This window comes from Mchenga conophoros, linkage group LG12 (assembly GCF_057382185.1).
Source record: "Mchenga conophoros isolate Kocher_MC1m ecotype Shallow Benthic linkage group LG12, M_conophoros_male_GT1.1, whole genome shotgun sequence".
NCBI classification, from domain to species: Eukaryota; Metazoa; Chordata; class Actinopteri; order Cichliformes; family Cichlidae; genus Mchenga; species Mchenga conophoros.
In genome coordinates, this window is record NC_140537.1 from 27164089 (window position 1) to 27189898 (window position 25810).

At 39.0% G+C, this 25810-nt stretch overlaps 3 protein-coding genes across 4 annotated transcripts; 2 read left to right on the forward strand and 1 right to left on the reverse strand.

Annotated features, from left to right (window-relative positions):
• Window positions 1-262: 262 nt before the first annotated feature.
• Window positions 263-14169, forward strand: spef2 (sperm flagellar and cilia associated 2). Its single transcript, XM_085294896.1, has 39 exons — window positions 263-476; window positions 734-836; window positions 935-1187; window positions 1377-1535; window positions 1679-1822; window positions 1925-1995; window positions 2135-2345; window positions 2528-2716; window positions 3700-3887; window positions 4761-4932; window positions 5158-5380; window positions 5519-5592; window positions 5736-5799; window positions 5919-5959; window positions 6180-6283; window positions 6418-6665; window positions 6782-6851; window positions 6940-7094; window positions 7268-7441; window positions 7596-7729; window positions 7982-8109; window positions 8254-8392; window positions 8521-8658; window positions 8748-8893; window positions 9008-9073; window positions 9163-9241; window positions 9437-9496; window positions 9595-9718; window positions 9794-9919; window positions 10034-10172; window positions 10503-10575; window positions 10717-10873; window positions 10974-11080; window positions 11214-11396; window positions 11633-11725; window positions 12079-12249; window positions 12328-12537; window positions 12994-13116; window positions 13509-14169. The coding sequence occupies exons 1-39, from the start codon at window positions 419-421 to the stop codon at window positions 13572-13574; spliced, it is 5163 nt and encodes a 1720-aa protein (XP_085151022.1). The 5' UTR covers window positions 263-418; the 3' UTR covers window positions 13575-14169.
• A 3543-nt stretch (window positions 14170-17712) lies between these two features.
• Window positions 17713-20430, forward strand: pdxp (pyridoxal (pyridoxine, vitamin B6) phosphatase). The gene is made up of 2 exons (XM_085294898.1): window positions 17713-18509; window positions 19361-20430. The coding sequence occupies exons 1-2, from the start codon at window positions 17912-17914 to the stop codon at window positions 19705-19707; spliced, it is 945 nt and encodes a 314-aa protein (XP_085151024.1). The 5' UTR covers window positions 17713-17911; the 3' UTR covers window positions 19708-20430.
• A 411-nt stretch (window positions 20431-20841) lies between these two features.
• kgd4 (alpha-ketoglutarate dehydrogenase subunit 4) lies at window positions 20842-25308 on the reverse strand. 2 transcript variants are annotated; one of them, XM_085294900.1, is made up of 6 exons: window positions 25292-25308; window positions 25086-25195; window positions 24740-24825; window positions 21764-21827; window positions 21431-21633; window positions 20842-21080 (listed from the first exon to the last, which is right to left on the reverse strand). In XM_085294900.1, exons 3-6 carry the CDS (start codon window positions 24791-24793, stop codon window positions 21063-21065), a joined length of 339 nt encoding a protein of 112 aa, XP_085151026.1. In that variant the 5' UTR covers window positions 24794-24825; window positions 25086-25195; window positions 25292-25308; the 3' UTR covers window positions 20842-21062. The 2 variants fall into 2 exon arrangements, with proteins under 2 accessions (XP_085151026.1, XP_085151025.1); XM_085294899.1 differs by having other exon boundaries at window positions 25286-25303.
• Between the last annotated feature and the right edge of the window lie 502 nt (window positions 25309-25810).

Sequence of the window (25810 nt, forward strand, 5' to 3'; positions counted from 1 at the left end):
CTTTTTTTCCATATTTTTTTTAATAAACATTTTAACCATAATCAACGTGCCCAGTGTGCTATTATTAAGTCCCCATTACAAATTATTATTTTACTTTAATGTCTGATGATGGTTGTGTAGCTAAAAATACTTTTGTCCCTTTAGTATTAAGTAGCACAGGTTCTGGATCGGTTAGCAGTTATTAATTCTAGTTTTTAATTACACTTGTTTGTGAAATAAAAACTGATCCAGGGTAAGCTATACTGAGGCATTCTAATAACGCCAGCGGTAATGTTGATAGGGCGCCATGGCAACGGTGTACCAGTGGGATATGCTCCGCTGTTTTTTTCTGACGTTATCCTGGGGCTAAAATGTCATAGTCTTAGTAGCGTTAGGTGGTGTGTTGTCTGAGTATAAATGTAAGAGCTGAAAAAGTACGATGTCGGATATATTGTGCCGGTGGCTGAACCAGGAGCTCCAGCTGTCAAAGGCTGTAGGTAAGTTTGTCCAACGAACTAGCTGCTAGCTTAATGAAGCTAAAGTTCGGTATAGATGTTGTTATTAGCTCCTGGACGCTAAAAAGACAAAGGGCTAGTCCATCTATAAAGTCAACAATCCAAGGGATATTATTTCAAAGTTAATACACAATACTCATCAACACGTTAACTCATTAAGCCAATAGTTTGTCTGGACTGCTCAAAATATATTATACCAGTCTTTGTTTGGGTAAACGACTAAATGTTCATCTCTACAGAGCCAAAGACCATTGCCAAAGATTTCGCCAGTGGTTACCTAATGGGGGAAGTTTTGCATAAATATCAGCTGCAAAACGATTTCAATATGTTTATGAAGAAAGAGTAAGTTGCCCCTTTTTCTGTCTCTTAGCTACAGGTGCTTAATTCTGCAGTTCATTTAAGGTGTTCATAATAAGTGTAAATCACACCTTTCGTTTTAGCACCTCTGTCTCCAAACTGAATAATTTTACCCGCCTTGAGCCTACTCTCCAATTACTTGGGATCTCCTTCGACATAAACACAGCCCAAGACCTAATTCAGGAGAAGCAGGGGGCTGCCACACGCCTCCTATACCAACTCTATGTCTCACTTGAGAAGAACAGGAAAGCAGAAATTAGTGGGACAATGATGGAAATTATGCAGCCAGCAGGATGTGCAAGCCTGCACAAAAAGGAGCATCAGATCTATTCTGACGTAAGAGGGCTGTTTGTTGAGTTTTGTATGTGCTTATTAGAGGCTTTTTTCCTTTTGAAGCAGGTTTGTTTTGATCGGTAAGAAACATATTTAGAGTTTAAAAATGTTTTGCTTTTTACGAATAATGAAAAATGAAATCATGATTTGGGCCCTTAGGTGTATTTTCAAGTGTTTTTTCCTTTCACATAGCGACTGCGTCAGGTGGTGAAACGTGATACAGAATTGAAACTTCAGAAAATTTCCCAGCACTATGAGGAGAAATTCCAGCAGTTTGTGGTGACCCCTCCGATCGAGCAGAAGAGACAAGTCAAAGTCCAGGATGAGAAAAGACTGAAGAATATTGACAAGGTGCTGGAAGATTAAATAGAATATTAGCTTACTTAAATTGGTCTATAACTAAAACCCCTTTCCTTTCTTACATTATCTTATATTATGCTATTGCAATAAATAAAGTTTGAGATACTTACTACTCTGAACTGTGTATGTTGCAGTTGCAGGCATTTCATCAGAAGCACAAAGGCATGACTTTTAACCAGACCACTTATATGCAGGTGCCTAAGCCACCTCCATACATTTCACAACTCAGCCTAAAGAAGAGACAGCAGCAGCAGAAGCGCAAAGAACGGCAAGCACAGGTGTGATAGAGCTAAAAATGCTGTAATAATTTCCTAACCCATAGAGGAAATTTCATTTTTGGTCTGTTGTCTCTTGGGTGTTATTGTGTTTTGTTCACATAGATAGTCCAGACTGAAATAGTCCAGTTTGAGACAAACAGGAAGATGGTAATTACTGCTGGGTTATCATCAAGGTAAGAGAAAAGGAAAATATTTTATTTATGAACTAAGCATATTTTTAAATGTCTGTTTTAATGGACATTTGTTCCACTCTTAAATCTTTGCTACCATATAACTTTTTACATATGTTTTTTTCTTTCTTTCTATTTTTAGTGGTCAGTCCCCCATAGATTTTTCCCTTGGTAGCAGCAGTCAGGGCCGTGATTTGCTTGGACGTGGAAATAAGGTGATGTTACAGTCCAGCAACAGATACATACAAGAAATCCGAAAGAGGCTGGAGGAAAATGCTATAGCTTGCAAGGAGAGAGAGAAAAGACAAGACAGATTCCTGGTGGAGCAGCTCAAGGTCCATGAAGCTCAGGAGGTGAAACATCTCGCTTAGAAATATTAATAGCCTTTGTTAGATATACTTAAAAAATCCAGTGGTTCTCAAATGTTTTTCCATCCCTCCTATTTTCTTTGACCTCAAATAGTCTGTTATTTGACTGTCATTTGTCATTTTAACCCCCAAATCAGCTAATTAGCCTCCTCTTCCCCACCCTTCAGGAGGCACGACGAGAGGAGCAACTGGTGAAGCGACTGACACGTCAGACTCAGCAGGAGCAGCGTTTGGCAACCCAGCTACTTCAGATACGTATGCAGAAGGAGGTCATCCGAGAGAACCGCCTGTTCAGAGAACAGCAGTACCAGCAGCGGAGAGAGAGAGACTTCCAGGAAGCTCTGGACAGGGAGGCGGTGAGATAGGATGATATATGAGGAGGGATGTCTCACTGCTGTTGTTTTGTATTAGGCTTGGTCAGTAATAGTATTAATTGTCGAGTAGGGATAAAAATAAAAGGCCAGATTTACACAGGTTGTATTGCATCAATAGAATTTGTTATCTTGAAGAGAAACAGATGGACTTGAGAGGTATAGATAAAGGATATACTAAGAGTGTATGAATCATGTCCATTCAGTGGTCACAGATACACTACAGATGACAGATTTAGTGGAAAACAAATTAGTGATGTTCATGGTTCACTATGGTTTCAGTGTGAAAATATAGCTTTTTTATTAGCGTATAATTATTAGCAATGGTATAGATTTACAGGTTAACTGTTATCACTTTATAACATTATAAGTTTAATTGTCAACAAATCCCAATAAAAGACAAAAAGCAGATATGATGAAACAGTATGGGGGTGGAGTACTGTGGCACAGACGAATAAACGATGAATACACAACAATGCTAAATACTTTAATTACTGTTTTTTTTTAATAGTTTTTATGGGATTTGATGACAGTGGCACGAACATAGAGTCACTTAACTAAATGTCAAATATTTTGTATGTTGTCACCATTTTGTGCTGGTTTTATCACTAATTTAATTTCTCAGGCAACATCAGAGGAGAATTTTGTGAAAACATTTTTCAAATTCAGCTGTTATTTACAGAAGAAATGTATAAAATCATATAATTAAATGTACACAGAATCTCTTATAGGGTCTTTTTGTGCCTTTTTGTGCACTAGGCAGTAGTAGTGATAAATTCTCCTTTTTGTTATTTTTTGTCTTTGTCTTCAGAACTCTTTGTGAATAAAACTTAGTACTAAATTTTATGCAGTAAATGATGAAATGTAATATTTAGCATCTTCCCTAATTTCTTAAAAACACTGGTGATTAGCAGGAACCTTTATACCTTCTCCATTGATTCCCTCTTTCTGACTGGGGTCTCATATAGGCTCTGGCTCAGCAGGCTAAGTTGGATCGTGCAGAAGAGATCAAAAAGGAGCTTGAATTCTGTAACAGGATTGCTGTTGAGAGAACTCAAAGGAAATATAAGAAGCATTTTGAGAACTGCAGGGGCATTTTGGAGCAGATAATGGACTTGGCCACAAAGGTTGGAGAATATCGACTGCTCAATGGAAAGTACGTAACATAGTTGCTTTGTAAAGATGAAGTATAAATGCAGCAAATGGTGTTTGGTTTCAAAACAGACCTCTTGGTCATTTGATAAATGTGTGAAAATTCAAAAATGTGTTATGTATGTTTTCAGAGGGTACCACTAATAAGTTGCAGAAATATTTTTACATTGGCAACTTCATGATGTGAATAATTGGACTAAGGGTGAAAAGAGCACGTACTCTGCTCTATATACAGATTTAATTTGTTTAAATTAGAACACATTTTTTTCTGAAAAAGTAACTGAAATAATTTGGGCACTTTTTAAAATATAGATTATATTTTATTTTAGTTTCTTTTTACTCAAAAACAAAATAGAAAATATTTTAGGAAAGTACTGACAAACTGAAATCTAACTGAAAGTTGTTTTTAATGTTAATGCTAAAGCACTGCACAGTATGGTGCAAATGCTGATGTGAGTTCAAACCTGTGAAAAAATACCAATATTGGAAACTGTCATTGTACAACTGACCAGTGGTCAAATAAAATCGGGCCATGTAAATGTCCAGACTGTCTTTTCTCATGCTCATCATGCCCCATATTTGCTTTTTTTGATCTATCCGTCTATCTGCAATGCTGTATGTATGTTATACTAGGTTTTACATGTCTCATGTCTTGTGTCAGCGCTCCTACTCATGACCAGATTAAGCATCCCTGCAGAGTTTATTTACAGCATTTTCCACCTCAGTGAACATTGATTGAATAAATGAATACATTTAGACAACATTAAGAAACGTATTACGGTTGAATTAAGAGACTGGAGATTGTTCAGATTTATAGTCCATATCCAACCTCAGAATTCAAGCTTTGCCTCCTGTCATTTTCTGCTATGATGTCCAGTCGGATTCCAGAGAAGCTGATGAGAGAGTGGAAGGAATTGCTGTTCAGTGGTCTTCCACTTTATGAGCCAGTAAAGGACCGCCAGCCAGGGTTTGGGTTCCGTGAACCACTAGACACTATAGAGCTTCAGAAGCAGGAGATACTCAACAACCAGGACTATGATGAATACACTGTGAGTTTGAAATATGAATGCAGTGTTTCAAACATATTTTGTATGCACATTTGCCTGCCCTTAGCTAACTTTTGTTGACGAGGTAACTTTATTTAGAATAAAAAGTGGCATTGATTGAGCGATTGAGCTACATTTTTGACATTGAAGAAGTGTGTATCTAAATTCAAGTACCCGATGCTGTCTGAATGCCTAAGGTCCTCTTTGTCTTTGACATACGTTTGTCAGAATATGATGGGTGAGTGGGGATGGCCAGAGGAAGCTGTGGAAGTGAAATTACCCGTGACCAACAATGATATTCTTGGGTACATTGTCCAACGACTGAGGAACGTTGTTGATCCACCCATCACTGAACCATCATCATCCCTATTTCCACACTTTATCCTTAAGGCCTGTGTCCTTGGAAAGTTTTGCTCTGGCAAGACCACCTGCCTGTCCAAGATTGCTGAAGGCATGATATAAGAAATGCATATACAAACACAAAGTTAATCTCCACTTAAATCTTTACTTATATTATACTTGTATTATAAATGGATATTGGATATAATTGCATGGTTAGTTGTCACTGTATGTATTGTTTCTGCTTCAGCACATGGCATCTACGTCTTATCGACTGATACTTTGATTGAAGAGGCACTGAATGCTCACAAGAACGGAGAGAAGGTAAGTTAGAGACAGTAAAATGAGTACTGTAACTTTAGTAGCATCCATTGTTATTATAAATAGACTTTAAAAGATTTTTCACGGCAAACATTTCAGTTATTTCTGCTGTCATTTCAAACAATTATTTTGGACAAAATTAACAGGGCACAGCGCAGCAGCGTGAGGAAGACAATGAGCAACCTCTCGCAAACACATCAGTGAAATCTGGTGGGTTACTGAAGGTCTAATGATTTTATTCTACTCTGTTTTGTATTATACACAATGGTGTGTTTCTTTGCTTAGTACACAAAGCGGTTATCATCACTTCTTTTTTCATCTTTTTCCAGATCTTGAAAACCAAGAAGAAAATAGAGCTGGTAATGCAACAGTAAGTGCTGTTTGTGTACTGTATGTGTTGTATTTATCATCTTTGAATTTACTTATCATTTTTCTATTTACTTATACTACGTAACAGCCTGTATCCATTTTATAACACCAATCTGCCTGAGGGAAATTGTTTTTGATCTTTGTTGTTAAAAAAAAACAAATATATATTTGGAAAATCGAATGATTTGGAATTTGGGTAAAAGCTTTTCTTACTTTTCCAGCTTTCGAAGCGAGCCATACAAGGAGCTGCTGTGGAAAAAGAGCTGAGGAAAGGGAACACTATCCCTAATGAGCTGTTAGTGGACATTATAGTAGAGGCGATCAGGTGAGAAATGTTGAGGCCATTGTCTTAATTTTACCAGTAAATGTCATGTTGGTAATAGAAATCCAAATATTCATATACTAAATGAACAACAAATCATGCTCTACATAGTGAAATAATTATTGTGTCTGCATTAGTCAGCTTCCATCTCAGTCAGGTTGGATTCTGGATGGATTCCCATTTGACATCGCTCAGGCACATCTTCTAGAGAAAGCCCTTGGTGGAGATGTATCCTTAGAAAAGGAAGTTGTAAATAGCAGCAAGAACCTTGCTAAAGATCCCAATCCACCAAAACCTCCACCACCCCCTGCACCTGTGCTGGACCTGGTTTTGCTCCTGGATATCCCTGATGAGCATGCAATCAGTCGTGGATACACTAAAATGGGTTTGATAAACTCTTAGGAGCTTAAAAATGTATATTAAGATTCACCCAAATATTAACTGTTAGGCTGTGTTTACATGAAACAAGTTAAATCTTAGTGTAATGTTTATGTTGTGCAGATCTGGAGGATGCTCCTAGAACCTCCCAGCATGCAGACAAGAATGTGTATCTGGCACAGATTGGACACAGGTACAAAAGAAGAAAATAGGGAGCTTAATTTGAAGGAATAACCTTTGTTCTGTGTCTGTTAATATCCAACATGATTTCTTCCCTTCAGGATAACAGCTTTTCAGGATACCTGGCCAAAACTGGAGAAATGGTTTGGCGAAAAGCAAAACATTTTGGTCCGTGTTGATGCAGATGTAGACGTTCAGGAGCTTTACAGTAGGGTGGAGTCTATCCTGCATCAAGCTATGTTGAAAACACAGGGAGGTGAGTGGTTGGAGTTTTGTAATTCAGCTCAATTTAGTGAACTTGGATTGTCATCGTCCTTGCCTATGCTTCCAGGATTAGCTACAGTACTTTTATTTATATAGTAAACTAAGTGTTGTAGATCACTTCTTCATAGCATTTACTTTCAAAATTATGACATATTCTCTTATCAGCTTTTTCCAGTCCTCCTGTTGAAAATGCCGTACTAGACAGTGCAAAAGCTCCCAAGTTGTCCTCTTCAAGTGTACCTTCAGGTGTAGACCAGCCTACAGCTCTCACTGAAGAAACTATTGAGCCCACAGAGTCCTGCTCCAGCCTTAAAGAGGAAGAGGTCCAAAGTCTCAGAGGTGACTTGCTCAGTATTCTGCTAATTTAAACAATTATGTGTGTCTTTTCACTGACTTGTTTTAGGTCATTTGATATTTTTGACAAATAAGTATATTAGGGTGGTTTGGCACTAATTTGTGATTATTTACATATTTTTTCTTGCTTTCTCAAAAGGGCCCAGTAGGAGTGCATCACTATCCTCAGTGTGCAGTGTTAGCTGTCAAGGAGCCCCCAAAAACTCACCTAAGTCTAAGTCTTTCTGCCCCCGATCATCTGTCCAGCTCTATGTGGATGAGCCACTTCCTCCAGTATGATATGACCCTGTATACATTTGTTGTCTTCCCTGAAAGATTTAGTTTTGTTAGTTAGCGGATATGACTCCCTGGAGGTAACTATAGGGAGGCTTTATTACACAATTTAGTCCATGAGCAGTTTCAGAGTTAATGAGATTTATTAGATGAAATTCGTTGCTATATATCTTCTGCTGCATTAAAGAGTATTTTGTTTGGTTTTGTCTTTTTTTACTCTGTCCTCTCATACTTCCATTTGATCCTGTCTAGGAGATCCCAGAGTACCTGTGCTCATACTGGGACACATTGTGCGATTCTTATGTAGACGGTGTAAAGACGGTGATGCAAGAGCTGCGCTTGCAACGCTCTGTTATCAACCATCACCTGTTTAATATCAGGTATTCTGCCAAGCCTTTGTTTAAACCTATAGGTCAGAAATGTTTTACAAATAAAAGATGAATTTTCATTGAAAACAATCATTTATGAAAACGGGTGCTATATTAATTTATTAATGTGCATTCTTTGGTTTTTGGTGTCTGCAGAGAGCATTACAAACATTATTTGGGGCGCCCAGACTTAAAGCAGGAGTTAGTGTCTCAATGGCAGAAGAACTTCAACAGCATACCCGATGATATGAAAGAAGATGAGGATACCAAAGAAGAGCTACATCTGAGATTGGATGTAAGACTTTACAATACAAAACAAAACAAATATTCCTAAAATCATGAAATTTGTATTAAAAACCAATGAAATAAACTTAAAATAAAAAAAAACATATATTTATGATTTAATGATTTGCGGGCATACAGGAGCTACGTGAACGTTTGTGGGACATTACTGACAAGCGTAAGGAGCAGGATGAGCAAGAGAGGGCTTCTCTCATGAGTGATGGTTGGTTGGAGGAGCACATTGTTGTTCTCGTCAACCACCACTCTATACTTACGCAGGTAACATTGTAGTTTTTGTTTTGGCTATGTCTCTTACATAAAATGTTTCTTAAATATCACCATAATCTTTGATTGTTAATGCTGTGTAGGTGGAGTTGAACCGCTTCCAGGAGACGCTCTGTATTCTCAGGGTCTACTATTTAAGCATGTGTGGACAGATGCTTCCCAAACCACTCTCAACTTTTTTTTATGTTCCTTTAATGGAAAACACAGAAAATAAGGATCAGGATGAGAGGCAAGACGGATATTATTATTAGCCGCTCAGACATATTAATACATATTAATTAGTGAAATGATAGGATGCTAAATATTTACACATAATGAGCACAGAAAGTTTTTGTTTCATCAGTAGTGAACCACCAGGATCAAGTTTGTGCAATCTGGATGAAGGAGAGGACAAGAAGAAGTTACATTTGTAAGGGAGAAGCACACTTGCACTGGTTTTCATTGTTTGTTGTTCAGTCATAGAAACACTTCCCTGTTTTGTTTTGTTTTTTTCTTTAGTACTCCACTCACCAGACATCCTGGAGCCTCTGGAAGGGTCTCCAAGACAAAAGGCCAAGATCAGCCAGAACCTGTTCAAGTCAGATTTCCTGTCTCTCTTTATGTGCCCTTTATTTTTCAGCGTACACACACACACACACACACACACATAGACACATCTTGCTAATGTTAATGGATTTTAGATGCGGTTTGTGAATTTGTACCTTAACTTACATAAAAAATGTTGATGTTATTGACCATTTCACTTTAAAAATTTTTTTTTAAAATATAATAGCCACCACACGAAAAACTGATATCTGGCTATGAGGAAGCACTCACAGCTATCAGCAATCTGGTAATGGTCTATGTATATTCCTAAAAAAAATTCATGGAGGTATTTTTATGGAAGTATATACTTGATTTCTGAATGGAATGGATTATATATTTCTATAGGTGTCAGGAGAAACAGACCGGTCGGAGATAAAAGAGCAGGACGAGAAACTACCAGAGAAAGAAAAGGAGAAAGCCTCCACAAGTGAAAATAAAACCAACAAACAAAAGGAGTCATCCAAAAAAGGCATGTCTCATGTAGATTATTAATAAAGTCATAGTGGTGCCCACACAACTTTCACTGTTCATTTTGTTGCTCCAGATCAGTCATCCCTACCACAGACACCCAGCCAGGCAACAGCCGAGGAGAGAAACTCAGAGAAGTCTTATAATCCTAAAGTTAGAGAAAAATTGCACGGAGAATATTCAGCTGCAGTAACTCATGAGGGTATACACACACACACACACACACACACACACACACACACACACTAAGTGGTTTCTCTCTCTGCCTCTTATATCCATATATATGGTTGTTTGTGTGCATGTGCCTGCTTTCTAGAGGATGCGGTAAAGGCCCGCATTGCACTGGTGAAAGCTCATGGTCTGGTGATCGTACAGTCTCTGCAAAGCACAGTAGAAGAGATTTTTGGCAACATGGAGAAGTGGCTACACGAACGCTATCTTGCAGAAATGAAGAGGTATGGTACAGTGTGAGCATCAGCTTGAAAGTCTTCAGATCTAGTAACCTATCAGTGTAATTGCATTATCTAAGCCTCACAATTTGCAAAGGGTATCACCACACGTTTGCCCCTTGATGTAATTTTTATTTATTGTGCAACAAATGATTTTAGTATGTCATTGTTACCATAATGCTATACATGTATGTCAATAGGTGCTTTTGCCACTAAGATAAATGTTATACTAATGGTCAACTTTTTATACACTATTTTTGAATCAGAGAGATTTTCTGTCATAAATGGCATAAAAGAAATTCTTCATATTTTATGAGTCTTTCTTCTTTTCTTTAGCATTGACCAATTAACAGAAGTGGTTCACCACCATATAGAGACTGGTGCTAAGTTGAAGAATGAGCTGGTGTTGGTAAGTAATGACTTCTTTCTTATATATATATATATATATATATATATATATATATATATATATATATATATATATCACATTTTAATAAATTATTCCAGAAGAATCTGACACTTCCATCATTTTCCATATTCTATTCATCAGGAGTGTTCTGACTTCTATCTGAATGGAGACTGCCGTGTGGTTGCTAGCCCACTTCCCCCTCCCCGTCCACCTCCTTTGGAGAAACCCATGAGGTCCACCCCAACCATAGCTCAGCTAGAGTTACTGTACCAGCAGCTATACAGCATTTCTCCATCAGGTGCAAATTGGAGAGACAAGCTCTGGTGTGGAGCAATTAATTCTACAGTAATGTCTGTCAGTTAATCCATTATTTACTTCTCCTCCCTGCTGACTTTAAGGCTTCATGTCTACGTCTGGGTTCTTCAGTTTGCTCAAAGATATCATAACTACTAACATGGGCAAAGACACCTTGCCTGAGCCCTGGATGGACAAAAGTGAATCGCAGGTACAGAAACTTTTAGAGTTGAGTAATAATATGTGACAGTGTGGTTTAAAGACTGCAAAACATTTCTGCCTCATGTTGTTCTGTCATATTATGCAGATTTTGCAAACAGTGTTATTGTCTGTTCTGTTCCCAGTTGATGGAGATTGTGTCTTCATTGACGGACAGCTATGAGCTGGTAGACTGGCGTCGGTTTCTGCTCAGTGCTGCTCTTCCTTGGCCATTTCCTTTGTTAAGTCAGCTGCTGGATGTGCTACAACAGTTCAAGGCAGCAGATACTGGTGACACAGGCTATATAAATGAGGAGAACTACTTGAGAGTAAGTCCATTTGTTGCTTTGTTAACTGTAACATTTTAACAGATTTTTTAAAAATCACATTAAATCATAAAGCTACCCTCACACTTTCTATGACCCTTCTTGTTCCGTGATCAGGCCTTGGTTTGAGTTATAATATCACATTTAGACTGTATTATGTATTTGGTAGAGTATAAAATGAAATACATACCTCCCTAAAAGGAAGTGATTAAGTAGCTTTCCTGCCTCTTTGTCATCAGACAGAGTTGTGGTTCTCCACTGAAAGTGTCCAGACTGTTCCCGAGGACCCCTCTGAGCCTGTACCTTATGTGCGTCTGGCCAACCTTCGCAAGGTGACTTCCTATCAAGCCTAAAAACTTGGTTGGGTTGTTTCACTGCCACAGTGGTAAATTTAGATGGGCGTAGTGCACAATCAACATAAATGAAAAAAAAAAGACAAAAAAACCCCACAAAGTGTAAAAACATCAAAGGTGCTATAGAGCATTTTCCAGCTTTTGAAATGTTACAATAAAAAATGCCATTTTGTTCATTTCCATATTGTAAAAATCATTAACCTACAACACAAAAGGGAGTGGATCCAGTCATTCTGATCATTTTCTAATTCTCCATCATCTTTTTTCAGGTTAAATGAGCTGCAGTTAATAAATGAATTAACTGTAAAATGTGGTCTTTTTTCTTTCCTCAGTTCTTTTTCCACATGTTTGCAGACCACTCCTTCTCGCCCTCTCGATTGGATTATGTGTCCATGCTGAAGTACTTTGCTGCAGACCCCAACCCCACACAGGGCTTCATCCGAGCACTTAGCGTGGTCCTTGGTCAAAAACTCACGCATTTCTCACTGAGCCATCTTGTCAAAGTGAGTATGTAAAAGGAAAAGTATCATGCAAAATCACTGCATTGCATTTCACATTATCATTGTGGGTTGTGTATTCAGTCTATGCCCATCATAGAAGAGAATGCAGACCTCTCCTCCTCTGAACTTGACTACAAGGAAGAAGGGGCTCTCAGTGCATCAAGCATTTTGGAGGATGAGCAGGAAGTGTCGATCCCTGCTCTCCTTTCTGTCATCTGCCACAAAATCACTAAGATGGAAGACAAAAGCCACGTTCCCTCCGGCAGCCCGAATCAGAAGGAGCACACTGCGGTATGGATGCCTATGAGAGCTAAAACTGAGCATTTAGTAAATTTAATAAATAAAAATTACAACTAAAATAAATGAAGGATTAGATTAATTTGGAAAATGAATAAATGTAGAAAAATAGGTGAGGTCTTATCTCAGCAAGGCTTTGTAATTTTTGTAAGTCTTACAAGATCACACACTTGTTACCTTCCAGGCACTATGTTTAGTCTTTTAATGGTACTATGATTGAGGTGCTGTCAAAATAAGATGGACCCCTGAAGAAAATCTCCAGTATAACAAACTGTTAGTTGTTGTATGTGTGTAATAGCAGAACTGAAGAACAGATGCATTTCCAAGGACAGGATTAGGAGCCATTAGGAGCAATGATAACAAAGCGTATCATGACCATGAGCATAAATATTAACCGTAACACTAAGCACTTCTCTAATGATAATACTATTACTGTCTGCTGGCCTGCAGAACCTGGTGGAAGTATTCAGAGAGCTGGGATATGATCCTGAGGACCATGTCCCTTTTTCCATTCTCTCTCAGCATCCTTCTGTTCTGTCGCTGATGGAGAGTTGTACACACCACCAGCTTGTGGTAAGTTTCTACTTACTGACTTACCAGTATTGATCATAGTTTGTTTTTTTACTCTGACCCATGGCTTCAGTGAGAGTCCAACATTGCATAACCTTTGTCCTCTCCTACACTGAGTCATGTGTAGAAGTCATGCCTACTTTTCCTATTTTTCGCTTAGCAAGTTGCACCTTGACCAAATGACCAAATGCTTTTGATTACCATCAACAAGCTTCTGACATAATTCTGGCTGGATATTTGACAACTTTTCTTGGCAGAAACGTCATCTACCCTGGAAAAAGAACACTTTAAAGAAATCATTAAATGCCCAAAATGATGATGGCTGTAAACTCATCTGTATATTTAACATAATGTGCAAATGTATTCTCACTGAGTATTCTCTCACTGTCCTTCAGAACATCCATGGAGTGTTACTGGACAGTCAGCATGGAGGAGAGACTAACAGCTCAACACTTTCATAAAGGATAAGATAAAGACATAATTCTGGCCGCACTGTGAAGAACTCTAACTTGGGAAATGCACATGTGGATGCTTTTGAAGTGTTCTAATTACTTTAATGTTTAAAATGCTATGTTAATAGGTGTGCATCCATACACTGGTGTTGTACTACATATTTGAGATGGGAACAATAACATATGGTGGTGGATTGAACTTTCATGACTGAGGTGCTTCTTTTTTAATGAACTCTGTGCATTGTCCAGGATAATTCAGATGTCAAGCCTGACTTGTCCGTCACTTCCTACTGTGGCACCAACAACCCTATCATAGTTCATTCAGGATGTATATGTTATGGTAGCAGCTTTTCACTTTTTTCATAAACGGAGAAGTATGAATAAATGATATTTCAACAAATAATGTAGATTGTTAGACAATTTGTTTTACTAAAGGCAAAAAAACATGTTATTATACCAATACTATGTTCTAATAATAGGACCTCTCTTTGTAAAAGGATGATTTTGCCAAGCATGAGGCATTTCTTGGTTTTATGGTGATAATCCATTTTGTTCTGCTGATATCTTCTGGAAATTTGTCCACTTGTCTTGATCATTACTCAGTTTAATAAGCTGCCTGGCTCATTAAATTGAACTTTTCCATAAGAAACTGTTTTAGCAGGAAGGTTTTTATTATCTGTTTCTAATGAAGGAGAATAATTTTGTTACCACATAATACAAACAGCACGGGTAATGTATTTTGGACTTTTTTGCTTCTGGCTATCTCAGTCCTTTAGTCTGCCAAGCTCCTGTTTGTCTGATTGGTGAGTAATGGCGTGTCCATCCATCCCTTTTCTTCCACAAATCCAATTCAGGCTGAAGCTTTTCCCAGCTGCCACAGAGCAAGGCTTTTGGTACACCCTGTACAGGTCATCAGTCTGTTGCAGGGCTAACACATAGAGACATATTCACACCTACAGGCAATTTAAAATTACCAATTAACCTGACTCCATGCATGTCTTTGGACTGTGAGAGGAAGACAGAGTGCTTACACAGAGACAGGGAGAACATACACACGCCATACAGAAAGGCTTCAGGCTGGATTTAAACCCAGGACCTTCTTGCTGTAAGGTTAACTACCGTGCCACCAGAGTACACACACCAATATTTTGTTAAAAAATTGCATTAGAGTATATTATATATAAGTTCATACACGATTAGGTAAACCTTACGTTGATATAAAAACAGTGAAAGCACTGTTTTTTCCAAACAACAAACAAGATTTTTACTGAGCAGGTATTACACAAATTTTAGACGACTTGTTTACATATACAAAAATGACAGGAGACACTGCTGATAAAGTCTCAGGGATCTTAAAAATAAAACAAAAATGTATGCCCATTTAGTCTCTGTTAGACTTTCTTTGAGCATTCTTGAGTTAATGGTACTGTAAAAAATAGAAAGTCATTATAGCTTCCTCTCTCTTTGTCTCAGGGACAACTTTAATGACCTCTCAAACTTCAGGAGGTTCCTGTCCATCCGGTATGAAAGGCTGCTGGAGAGAGCAGGAGATAATAACTTTTCTTCAAGAGGAACACTGTGATATTACTGACCTTGATGCTTGTAACCCCTGTTCCTTCATCCTGGAACACAAACCCAGTACATCAGGGTTATTGTCATCCATTCAACCTTTACATTACCTCAGTAATATATCATAACAGTATATAGGTACTCTCCCAATAGCTCAATATAAATAAATCAGAGGCTCAAAAGGTTTTGTGACTTTTTATATGGTTTCTTGATTCTCTCCAGGTGTCCATTATATAACTTTCTATCCTGGCACTCTGAAGGGTCAGGATCCATCCAGTATCCTACATTCCAGTGATCAGTTCCCAACTTTCTGACCACTCAAACATCTGGGCTCAGGCAATGAACCTTTTTTATTCTTTACTGACTTCTACAATAAAGGTAATATCTGCACATCATCCCTGAACACTTAGTTGTCAGTAGCACTTTAGAAATACTAATATTATAATATCTAAGCATCTGATTTCAATTATACTTACTCTGTAGTAGTACTTTTAACTTACCTCAATTATCTCTTGATTTACTGAGATTTCTTTGTTATCTAAGATCAAAAACTGTTTCCATTAGCAGACAGTCTAAATACTGTGCTGGTGGGAGGTCTTTTTCGTCCTTTCACTAATAACCAATTAGGACAGCTTTTAGTGTCCTTTCAGTGCTTTGTTGCCTTTTCTCTTTGTTGTCTAGCAGTTAGTTAAATTGCATTCATTTAAACAAGGAATATATAAGAAAATTAGAAAGCTGCTTAAGATTGTAGATGAACAAAGCAGAATCCTGGAATTTCAAAGTGCAGAGAAGAAAAACAAAATATAATAGTGATCAGAGTACATGGAACAAACATTAGTAATATATGTCCAAAATAATGTAATAAAAAAACCCTTCTACGTTATCTTAAATTGTATGTTTTTCATTGCTGATTTAAGATGGAATTTCTGTATTTTGTACATTTTTACAGCAATTATTATGAAACCAAGCCAAATTTACTACAGGTCACCTGCAGTGATAAAGAAACCAGCAAACATATAATGATTTTTAAACAGTAAAATTGTACAACAGAGGGAGTGGAAGTTAAACAATGATTAAAACATTGGAGAAGTTTAATCTCTGAAATCTAAATGTATGTATTTATTTTTCTTTAACTTATTAGAGGTCAAAAGATTAAGCTAGTTTGGACCTTTCTGCCGGCTCATGGTCTGTGAGAGAAAGGATGGACAGCGAGGCAGAAAACAGCAGTCTCTGTGCATGAATCTGTTGTTGACTTTTAAGCAATCGTGAAGTTCAAATCTGGGATGTTTTTGTGTTAGAGCCCCACCTAGTGACGTGAGGTGAAGACTGCACTGAGAGTGAGCCACCGCTAGCAACTCATTGACAGAAATCTTATAACCACGTGTTGTTAAAATTATGTCTTTTAGGAGGTTTCTGCCATATCATTATTAACGTTATTGCTGTTAGGAATACCTGTAACATTTTTCGTTCTCTGTTAATAAGCATGAAGTTTCTTTTACGTCATAAGGATTATTTTGCTACTTTGTTTTTACTCTGGTATATTTCAGAGAGATATTATTATTGGCGTTATGAACAATTGGCCATGGCTTGGATACTTATCAGTAAAGAATAGAAGTTTCGTCCTCCAGGGTAAAGGCATCCAAAGTGTAGAACAGCACAAAAAATATAAAGAGCTTTATTAAATTTGCAGCGTTTGATTTGGTGTTGATTAGTTATTTATTTATTAAGCTGCATTACACATTGTTTTTTATTTTGTGTTTGTTGAAAAAAATGGTAAAAAATAAAGGTAAAAATGAAGCAACACCCACTGGACACTTCATTAATTACACTTTGCTAGTACTAGATTGGACCCCCTTTTGAGACGACTTTAGCTTTGTGGCATGGTGCATTAACCTGCTGGAAGAAGTCATTATAAGGTGGGTGCACTTTAGGCATAAAAGGATAGACGTGGTAAGCAACAATACTCAGATAGGCTGTGGTGCTTGGATGATGCTTAATTTGTTTTAAGGGGCCCAAAGTGTACCAAGAAAATATCCCCCACACTGTGACACAACCAGTACCAGCCTGAACTGATGATACAAGTCAGACTGGAACCATGCTTTCATGCTGTTCATACCAAATTCTGACACTACCATCTGAATGCCATTATGAATTAAAGGTTCATCAGACCAGGCAACGTATTTTAAACCACTTTTCATCCAATTTTGGAGGGCCTGGGTGAATTTCAGCCTCAGTTTCCTGCTGTTACCTGAGAGCAGTGGCAGCTGCAGTGGTCCTCAGATGCTGTGGCCCATTTGCTTCAAGGTTCAGTATGTTACCTTGGTTTTAATGAGTGATTATATAAAATGAAAAATAGGACCATTGTGCACAATGGTTACTCCTTTAAAGTATTTTAATTGTGGTGCTCTATTTTCTCCCATAGTGAGTTTGGTTTGGACTTTTTTAAATTTTTATTTAATGCCATGTTTTGTCCATCAGCCGCCACGGGGGCGCAATTAAATTTTTAGAAGGCACTATTCTTATAATCGACGAATCCAATTGGCTCAACTTTTACAGTTTGATTGGTCAGTCTTGACAGCGTGGGCGTGGTTAGGTGTCAATGTTTTTGTGGCTCGCTCCGTGTATGTAACCGCACCAAGGACTCTGCAATGTGATTTCCTGACATTGATTTGTTTTCGTATCATTTAACACGCCGTCTTCACCGCATGATGTACCAGCTTTCGACGTGGGGGATCACTAGAAGGTGAAAGACGGAAGTAACCGAGGAAAAAGCCGGAATGGCAGGCGCCTTTGGCTTTAAAGGCTGCCAGAAAATTCGAGGACCTCAGATTAGAAATCTGCTTGAGGCGAAGGACTTCTTTCTCTTCGACTGCGACGGGGTCATATGGCACGGAGAGAACGCGATAACGGGCGCCGCGAAGGTGGTGAGCTCGCTGATCCGGCGCGGCAAAAACGTGGTGTTCGTCACCAACAATTGCACCAGGCCGCGGGAGAATTATGTGCACAAGTTCTACCGGCTGGGCTTTACCGACGTGATGCTGGAGCAGATCTTTAGCTCGTCGTACTGCTCGGCTCTCTACTTGAGAGACGTCGTCAAGGTCCCTGGCCAGGTGTTTGTCATCGGCTGCGACGGACTGCGCAGAGAGCTGCAAGAGGCAGGCATCCCCTGCGTGGAGGAGGCGGATGATCCGGACGCCACCATCTACGACTGCGCCCTGGCTCCGGACGTCAAGGCAGTGCTGGTTGGACATGATGACAAACTGACTTTTCTGAAACTGGCCAAAGCCTCCTGCTACCTGAAGGACCCGGAGTGTCTGTTCCTGGCCACCGACAACGACCCCTGGCACCCTCTGTCAGGTGGAAGGATACTACCAGGTATAATGGGGATGAGGTTTAATTACCACATAGTGTTGTTCATTCACGTCACGTTAAGATATTCGTTTTTCTGCCAGACATGGATAGATTGCTAAAATGGCTTAGCGGTCAAGGGACCAGGATGTCAAGAGGTCAGAGGGCCCTAAAATTACTTATTCTGCAAAAATAGCTGGGCTTGTGCATCACAGGTTTCTTTTCACATGTTCATTAGCATGAATACGCAGTGTCAGGACAGGTCTGCAGAGAACAAATGGCTAAAACAACAAGAGCTCCGGCTTGTTGCGTTATTTAAACTTTTTTTGTTCACTGCACCACTCTTCAGGGGCCCACCACTGCACAGATACACACAGAATGCACCTGGAAGCTTCACTGCAGTATAACTAACCCACAACCTGAGGCACAGCTACCTCCTGGCCTCAGGCTTGTATCAGTTCATCATAACTAGTTTGCAGAGTTTTAAGATAAGGTAGTAATTGAGTTACCCAGAGACCATAGGGTAAAAGATGCTGGTTCAACTCAAGCTCAGGGCTCTGGTGCATGTCATCAGTCCTCTCTGCCCTCATTTCCTCCTGATATGTTTAAGATTAAAAAAAAAAAAAAGCCCCAAAAAACATGTGAGAGCAGTTGTCAGTTTAGCTCACTCAGTAATCCATTTTAGATTCCACAAATCTGAAGGGTGATTTTTTTTTTTTCTTTCTCCAAAACAAGTGGCCCTCTGGAAAATATTTATGGCTTGTACCTACTGACTGAGCAGCTTATATGAGATTCGCAGAACTATTAATAGCATGCAGCTGGAAATGAAAGTGGTTGGTGGTGATTCAGTCATCTTTACTCCGCCTCTCCCCCTGCAGGTTCTGGCTCCCTCACAGCAGCCTTGGAGGTGGCCTCAGGACGCAAGGCCACTGTGATCGGAAAGCCTAGCCGCTTCATGTTCGAATGCATCTCCAGTCAGTTCAGAGGGGTGGATCCCGCCCAGTGCCTGATGGTCGGGGACCGCCTCGAGACGGACATGCTGTTCGGGTCCAACTGCGGCCTCGACACCATGCTCACTCTCACTGGTGTGTCTCAGATTGAGGAGGCCCAGGAGTACAGGAATAGTGACCAAACCACCAACCACAGCTTGGTGCCCGACTACGTGGTGGACACCATTGCTGATTTCTTACCGGCTTTTGAGGAACTGGACGAACAGAGCAACTGAAGAGTCTGTCTCCTGTACAGAGCACAGATTGCTTCAAGTGCAATGTTGAGTCTTTAGTTTCTTAATAAATAAGAAGGCGCTGTTTATGTTGTGACCAAGACTGATTTAGGGCAAATCATTTCCATAATCACAGTAATCCAGTGCATACCTCAGTGTTTCTTCAAGTGTTGTGCTCATTTTGTGACTTGACAGTTTCTGTAGCTTTACGTGTTTATAATAATCTATGAATATACTGCAGTTTTGTGTTCACACAGATCATACCGTGTTTGATATTGAGTTTTAAACATCCAGAGGTATTTTTGTAAAGCCATGAATTGTTCTGAATTCATGTGTTTAGAAGCTGGCTGTTTAAAGTTTGTTGCCAAACAGGAGACATGTACTTACTAATGCTGAATTATCTTCAAGTGTGCTTGCCTAGGTGTCACTTCTAATTATAATCACAAGAAGATAAAAAAAAAACTAACAGTGTGAGCTTTTCTCAGCTCTGGTAGAGACTAAGCTGACAATCTGCCAGGCAGACAGGTAAAGTGTTCATTCACTTCCGGCCTTTCTGTCATTTCTGTGCTACTTGTGCCAATATTCATCGGAGTAAACGGCTGAAACTCATAGCTAGAAAGCCAATAATGGTTGCCTATCATACTGCACTGTTGTGAACTTTCAGTGTTATTAATGTTTACTATATAGAGCATGCCAGCAATGGTAACAATAAATACCTTAAATTAATTTTTTCTTGAAAAGAGTGGTGGCCTGTTACTAGAATTCCCTTTATGTCTGCTTGTTTAGAATCTGCACAATCAAATTCCAACAATAAAATAATCCAACATTATTTTAATCATTTAAATCCAGCCGTTCACATGAACTCAATGTACTTTCATGCAGCATGGTTGCCTCAACTACCTCACCAGCCTTTTAGCTCCAAAAACCATCAGTTCAAGTGCAGCGAGAGACATGGAAAGTCCAACTTCCTTCTGTATACTAGAGCCTCCTGCTTGGATTTTAGTCAGCATGTAAAATTAGATAAATTGGACGAATAAAAAAGATGAGTTGATGATTTTGTTTTTAAACTAAAATTGATTAAAAACAAATCTTTGAGAAAAATATGCAATGCCAGGTGAATAAAGACAAACCAAGGAGCTAGTGTGCCTTTGCAGCGTGTTTTACAGTGAACATCTGTTTGTATGGAGTTCATATACACTTAAACTACTAATAATCAACATATATACATTTTAACAGGATCCATGTAATATTTTATTCTACATGTGGCATCGGGTTCTCTTGTGCTGAGGAACAGGATTAAAGACATACTGATCTTCAACATATAAGGACTTTGGCTGCAGTGATGGCGTCACTTCATGTCACTCTGGTCCACCGCGCTGTGGCAAAGAAATGATATAGAATACAAATAAACACAAATACCAGCCAAAATATATACTTAAATACTCAAAACTTTCAGATTCTACTTGCAGTTTCTATAGCTAGTTATGCACCAGCAACAAGTTACAGTAAGTTTTCCTAAGTTCTCAATCAGTCCATACACTTAACCTTTGTACTTTTGAATCCTACTGCTATGAGTTTATGATCAGTCAAAGGTGGGTCATATACTGTTGCCAACTTTGCTTGACATTTGACATTTTTCCGTCTCTTTTGTTATTCCACTCTGCTCAATTTTAAAGAACCAAGTAGTTCTGTGTAAAAACTCTGGGTACAGTTAAGATAGCCTCACCTGGATGTAATCCATCTCATCTGCTGTTAACGGTCTCCTGTGGTACCTTGCAGGAAGTAGCTGAATAGAGGCCAGTGTGTCTGGCGTGCCTGGGATTGGTGTTAAAGGTGCATGCGGTCTTGATAACTGAGGCGATGCTGCAGCTGAAGTGGGAGTATTATGTTGAGGAAGGTTTAGTGCTAATGTTTTCAATGCCTCCTGGGCTTGAGGACGAAAAGAAAAAGAGTAACGTAATGAAATAATCACCAGGGAAGGCATTGTTAACGATTATATTTCTGATAAATGTGAACCTAAAAGAACACGTTCTTTCAGCTGGGAAAAACAAAGGCTCACCATTAGGTCTGGGCAGGCCTTGTCTGTTGGGGAATTTGATCAGGGGAGTATGAGGCCGTATTGCCTGAGAAAACAAAATCAAACAGCAGTCAGTTAAAGGGTAGGCATCCTGACATGACAACAAATTGACAGTAGTTTTTTTTGTCTCCCACACGTGCTAAAACAGAGTGAATGAGCTTTAAAACAAACACAGCTGCTAGAAAAATATGATGAACAACACTAGGGTGAATTAAATTTTTTATTTATGTATGGTATGACTTGTGACAGTATTTTTGTAAAATCAGGCGCTCAACGTTAAGTTAATGTAGCCTTCTAACAGCAGTTGATAGGAATATACCACAAAACATACAACAGAGCAAACATTATACAAAATACAAGTGCATCTAACACAGTGGTTCCCAAAGTGTTTTTTTGCTGGGCCCCCCTTTGTTTTACAAGAAAAATGTTTGCGCCCCCCCCCCCCCCCCCCCCCCCACAAACATATCCTCCAACCATACACACCCATATTTTGTTTTCAAACTCCATTGCGGTTTATTTCACACCTCAATCAATTAGTAAACAAATAGGCAAATACAAGTAATCTGCAATAAATTACAGGTAGTAATAAAATAATCTCCAAACTCTTACGCTACGTCCACACCTACACTGGTATTTTTGAAAATGCAGCTGTTTCTATGCGTTTGGACCTATTCGTCCACACGTAAACGGTGCTTCGAATCACCGAAAATCTCTGTTTTCAGTGATTCGAAAATCTCCGCCTCTGCCTATGGTGTGATTATTTTACGTGTGGTTGTTTTTTTCCTGTGTAATAATATTCAACATTGCTATCAATACATTTCTCAAAAAATTCCTCTCTGTGCAAAATGGGTTCAAAAACATAAACAACTTTGAGATACTGTTAGTCCGTGATTTGAACCAGGGAAACAAATCGTGGCAGGATCGCTCTAACTTTACTGTATAAAGAATTAATATCTCCAAAATGTCAGGAGTAGTTATTTATTACAAGAAGTGTTTGTGAACTAAAAATCAAGAATGTGGGATACTGTTTGTCCGTGATTTGAAGAGCCCAGCACGTGCTCCCAACGCAAGGGAAACTAATTCTGTCGCAGAGACCTACCTCGGCACTTGTGCAGGTGAAGCCAAAGGCAGGGCTCTTGGAATGAAGTTGGAATGAAGTTGGTTTGGAAACATATTTGGCGATGCTTCATCTCCTGCTTTGCATTTGTGTTGGAGCCCCATCAAAAACCTGTCAATTATGCTAGCAGTGTCCAAGCGTTCTTTTTTTCTTTTCATACCGCGCCCCCCCCCTGCAATGGCTCAGCGCCCCCCTCAGGAGGCAGGCCCCACACTTTGGGAACCTCTGATCTAACAGATCAACCCATTAAAGTAGTGTAGTGTATCAGTATGCCCATCTTTTAAGTGCTTTTTGGTACAAACAACAGTCTATAGTGACAGAGTCTCAGTTGTTTGTTATAATCAGACAAATTAGCATTACAGTAACAATGACAATAATAATAACAATAAATGGATATATTATAAATGTAAATAATATAATAATCAAATACTTTGTTAAGATACCTTCACAGGAAATCATTATGGATTCTGCCTATAGTTTTGTCTTCAACAAGTCAAATATAACTAAACTGTGTTGAGGTCAAATGACTGACTTGTCCACAGCAGTTTATTTTGCGACATGGTTTGGTTATCTGTGCACTCGTACTGTGAACTGCTGTCCAGTCAACAACAGCATAAAGCTGATTTTCTGCCTCATGGCACTGGATTTCATGATTGAGTGCCACTGAGTCTCAGTACCTGTGTTTCATGTGTCTCTTCTCTTTAGTGTTATCTGGCCTTTCTGTTCTCCACAGTGGCAAATGATTTGGACTTTGGAGTGAACCCTCTGTACAGGCTCTAGATGTTGGATGTTGTGAAGAGGTTTTTCCTCACCGTTAACAAATCATCCACCTCGTCCATACAAGTCAAGACCTTACTCATGTTGCTAACAGTTTATTGTGCCGAATCATTGACTTAGTCTGGATTTGTTTTGTTTCTGCAGATGGTAAGGGTGGCCTGCTTCCCTTGCACTGAGAGCTCCTTTGACAGCAAGTTGCAGGTTCACAACAACAACTTTGAAACTTTTTAAGTTTCACACATGAACTCAACTCTGAACTTTTTTAATTTATGAATAAATTAAAAAGGTATAGTCCACACTTGTCCAAGAAACAGCTTTTGAATGAACTGCGCAGTTACTTATGATTGTTATATATGTTATATAACTATAACTCCAATCTGTGAAAGATATTTCCTGACATCGGGAGTTAGGCATTTTAGCGGCCTAACTGCAGCTAAAATGCAGTAATTCTGATCCGCATTAGTTATGAAAGAACAGACAAGCAGTCATCACAAACGTACTGTTACAAACATTTATTCGGTACAAAGAGCATAAATTTAGTGCAAATGCAAATGCAAATTAAAAATTTGTAGAGACTATTTCTGTTTTCCTGACATCACAGATCGCTCATATCCTCCAGTAATTGAAAAACGATTAAAATTAGTCTATTAGTAGGAAATAAGCACTGCTGGTACAGTTCCTTAATACTCTGCTGGGCTACTGTGGTACAAAGATCTGTCTTTAACCGACATATAGGCCTCCCTGTGAACCGTTTTATGCTATACTCAGCCATAGCAAGACTGACAACTAAAACAACTAATATTACACCTACCTTAAGTTTTAATTAATTGATTAAAAGGCCGCTCTCACAACGTGACTAAACGATATTGATGTGTCCTGTGCGGTTTATGAACAAGGGCACTAACAAGGGTATGACGGGTCTTTGCCACCTCAAGAGGCCGCACGATATAAAGTAGTTTACTGTTCGGAACAGCGGGAAAAGCAGCGTTTTACTTTATAAGCTCTAAATCAGGAGGCAACACAAACAAACCCGGAGAAATTAACATTTAAGTAGTTAACGTTACCTGAACAACTCGAGCGACGGGAGCTGCCATTTTGGAGCTGACTTTACTCCCCATGACGACCTCTCGGGTTTACTTCCGGTTTGAAGCTGCAGAAAGAAAGAAAAACACGCAAAAACACCACATGATGGCGCTATCGACGGCGAGCCCGTAAGACAGAAAGGGTTCAGCGAATGACATTATAACAACGGTGCAGGAGGTAATGTGAAAGTCATAGTAGACAAATAGCAATACATGTTTGTGGGAAGAGTGTTTAATTTTTAGGTAAGATTTGGTCGTTAACATACATTTTGAGTGGAAGGTTGAAGTGCATTAGCGATAAATGCACTGTTATCATGCTACACCTTACCTCTAGCTGTGTCTTTAACCCTCTGTCTATGATAGCAGGTGGCCGGTAGATGTGTTGTCAGCGACTGTCCTGTTAGGTCAGGCCATGTTACAGTCTTCGTTAGCCGTCTCCTGTAAAAAAAACATGAAAAACTGTATCACTAAAAACCTCCAGCCCGCTCTAAAGTAAAATTATCCGATTTCTGATAAGGCCCAGAACACCATTACTGTTGTCAAAGCGACAAAATTGATTGAATATTGTCGTATGATAAGGGAAATGTCAACACAAGGCTCCTGTTAGGTAACGGCAAAAATATCTATCTTTAATTTCACACTCCCTTGAAGAAAACGGATAACCTCGTCACGTGGGCTGTGCTCGCTCAATCACAAGCGAGATAAGGAACAGAGCTCTTTTATTTGTGAAAATATGTCACCAGGAGCAATATCGCGTTTTCCTTCGTGCCGCGTTGCACATACTGTAGTATTTGTAGTATAATATCTATATAAAAGCCAGATTACACAGCAATTAGGTTATTAATATTGCTGTTCCTTAATAGTTGGTGCTCATAAGAGAGGAAAACCCAGCACATATTGGGTATCTGACTTTTTTTCCCTCTCTTCTCATAGTTTATATGTCTCAGCAGTTCTCTTAGTAAAACGTATTAACATCTTTCATTACAGGCCTTCTGGAAAACAATGTGCAAATGCTTTTAAAACCACAGGCATCTGGTTTAGAATGCAGACACT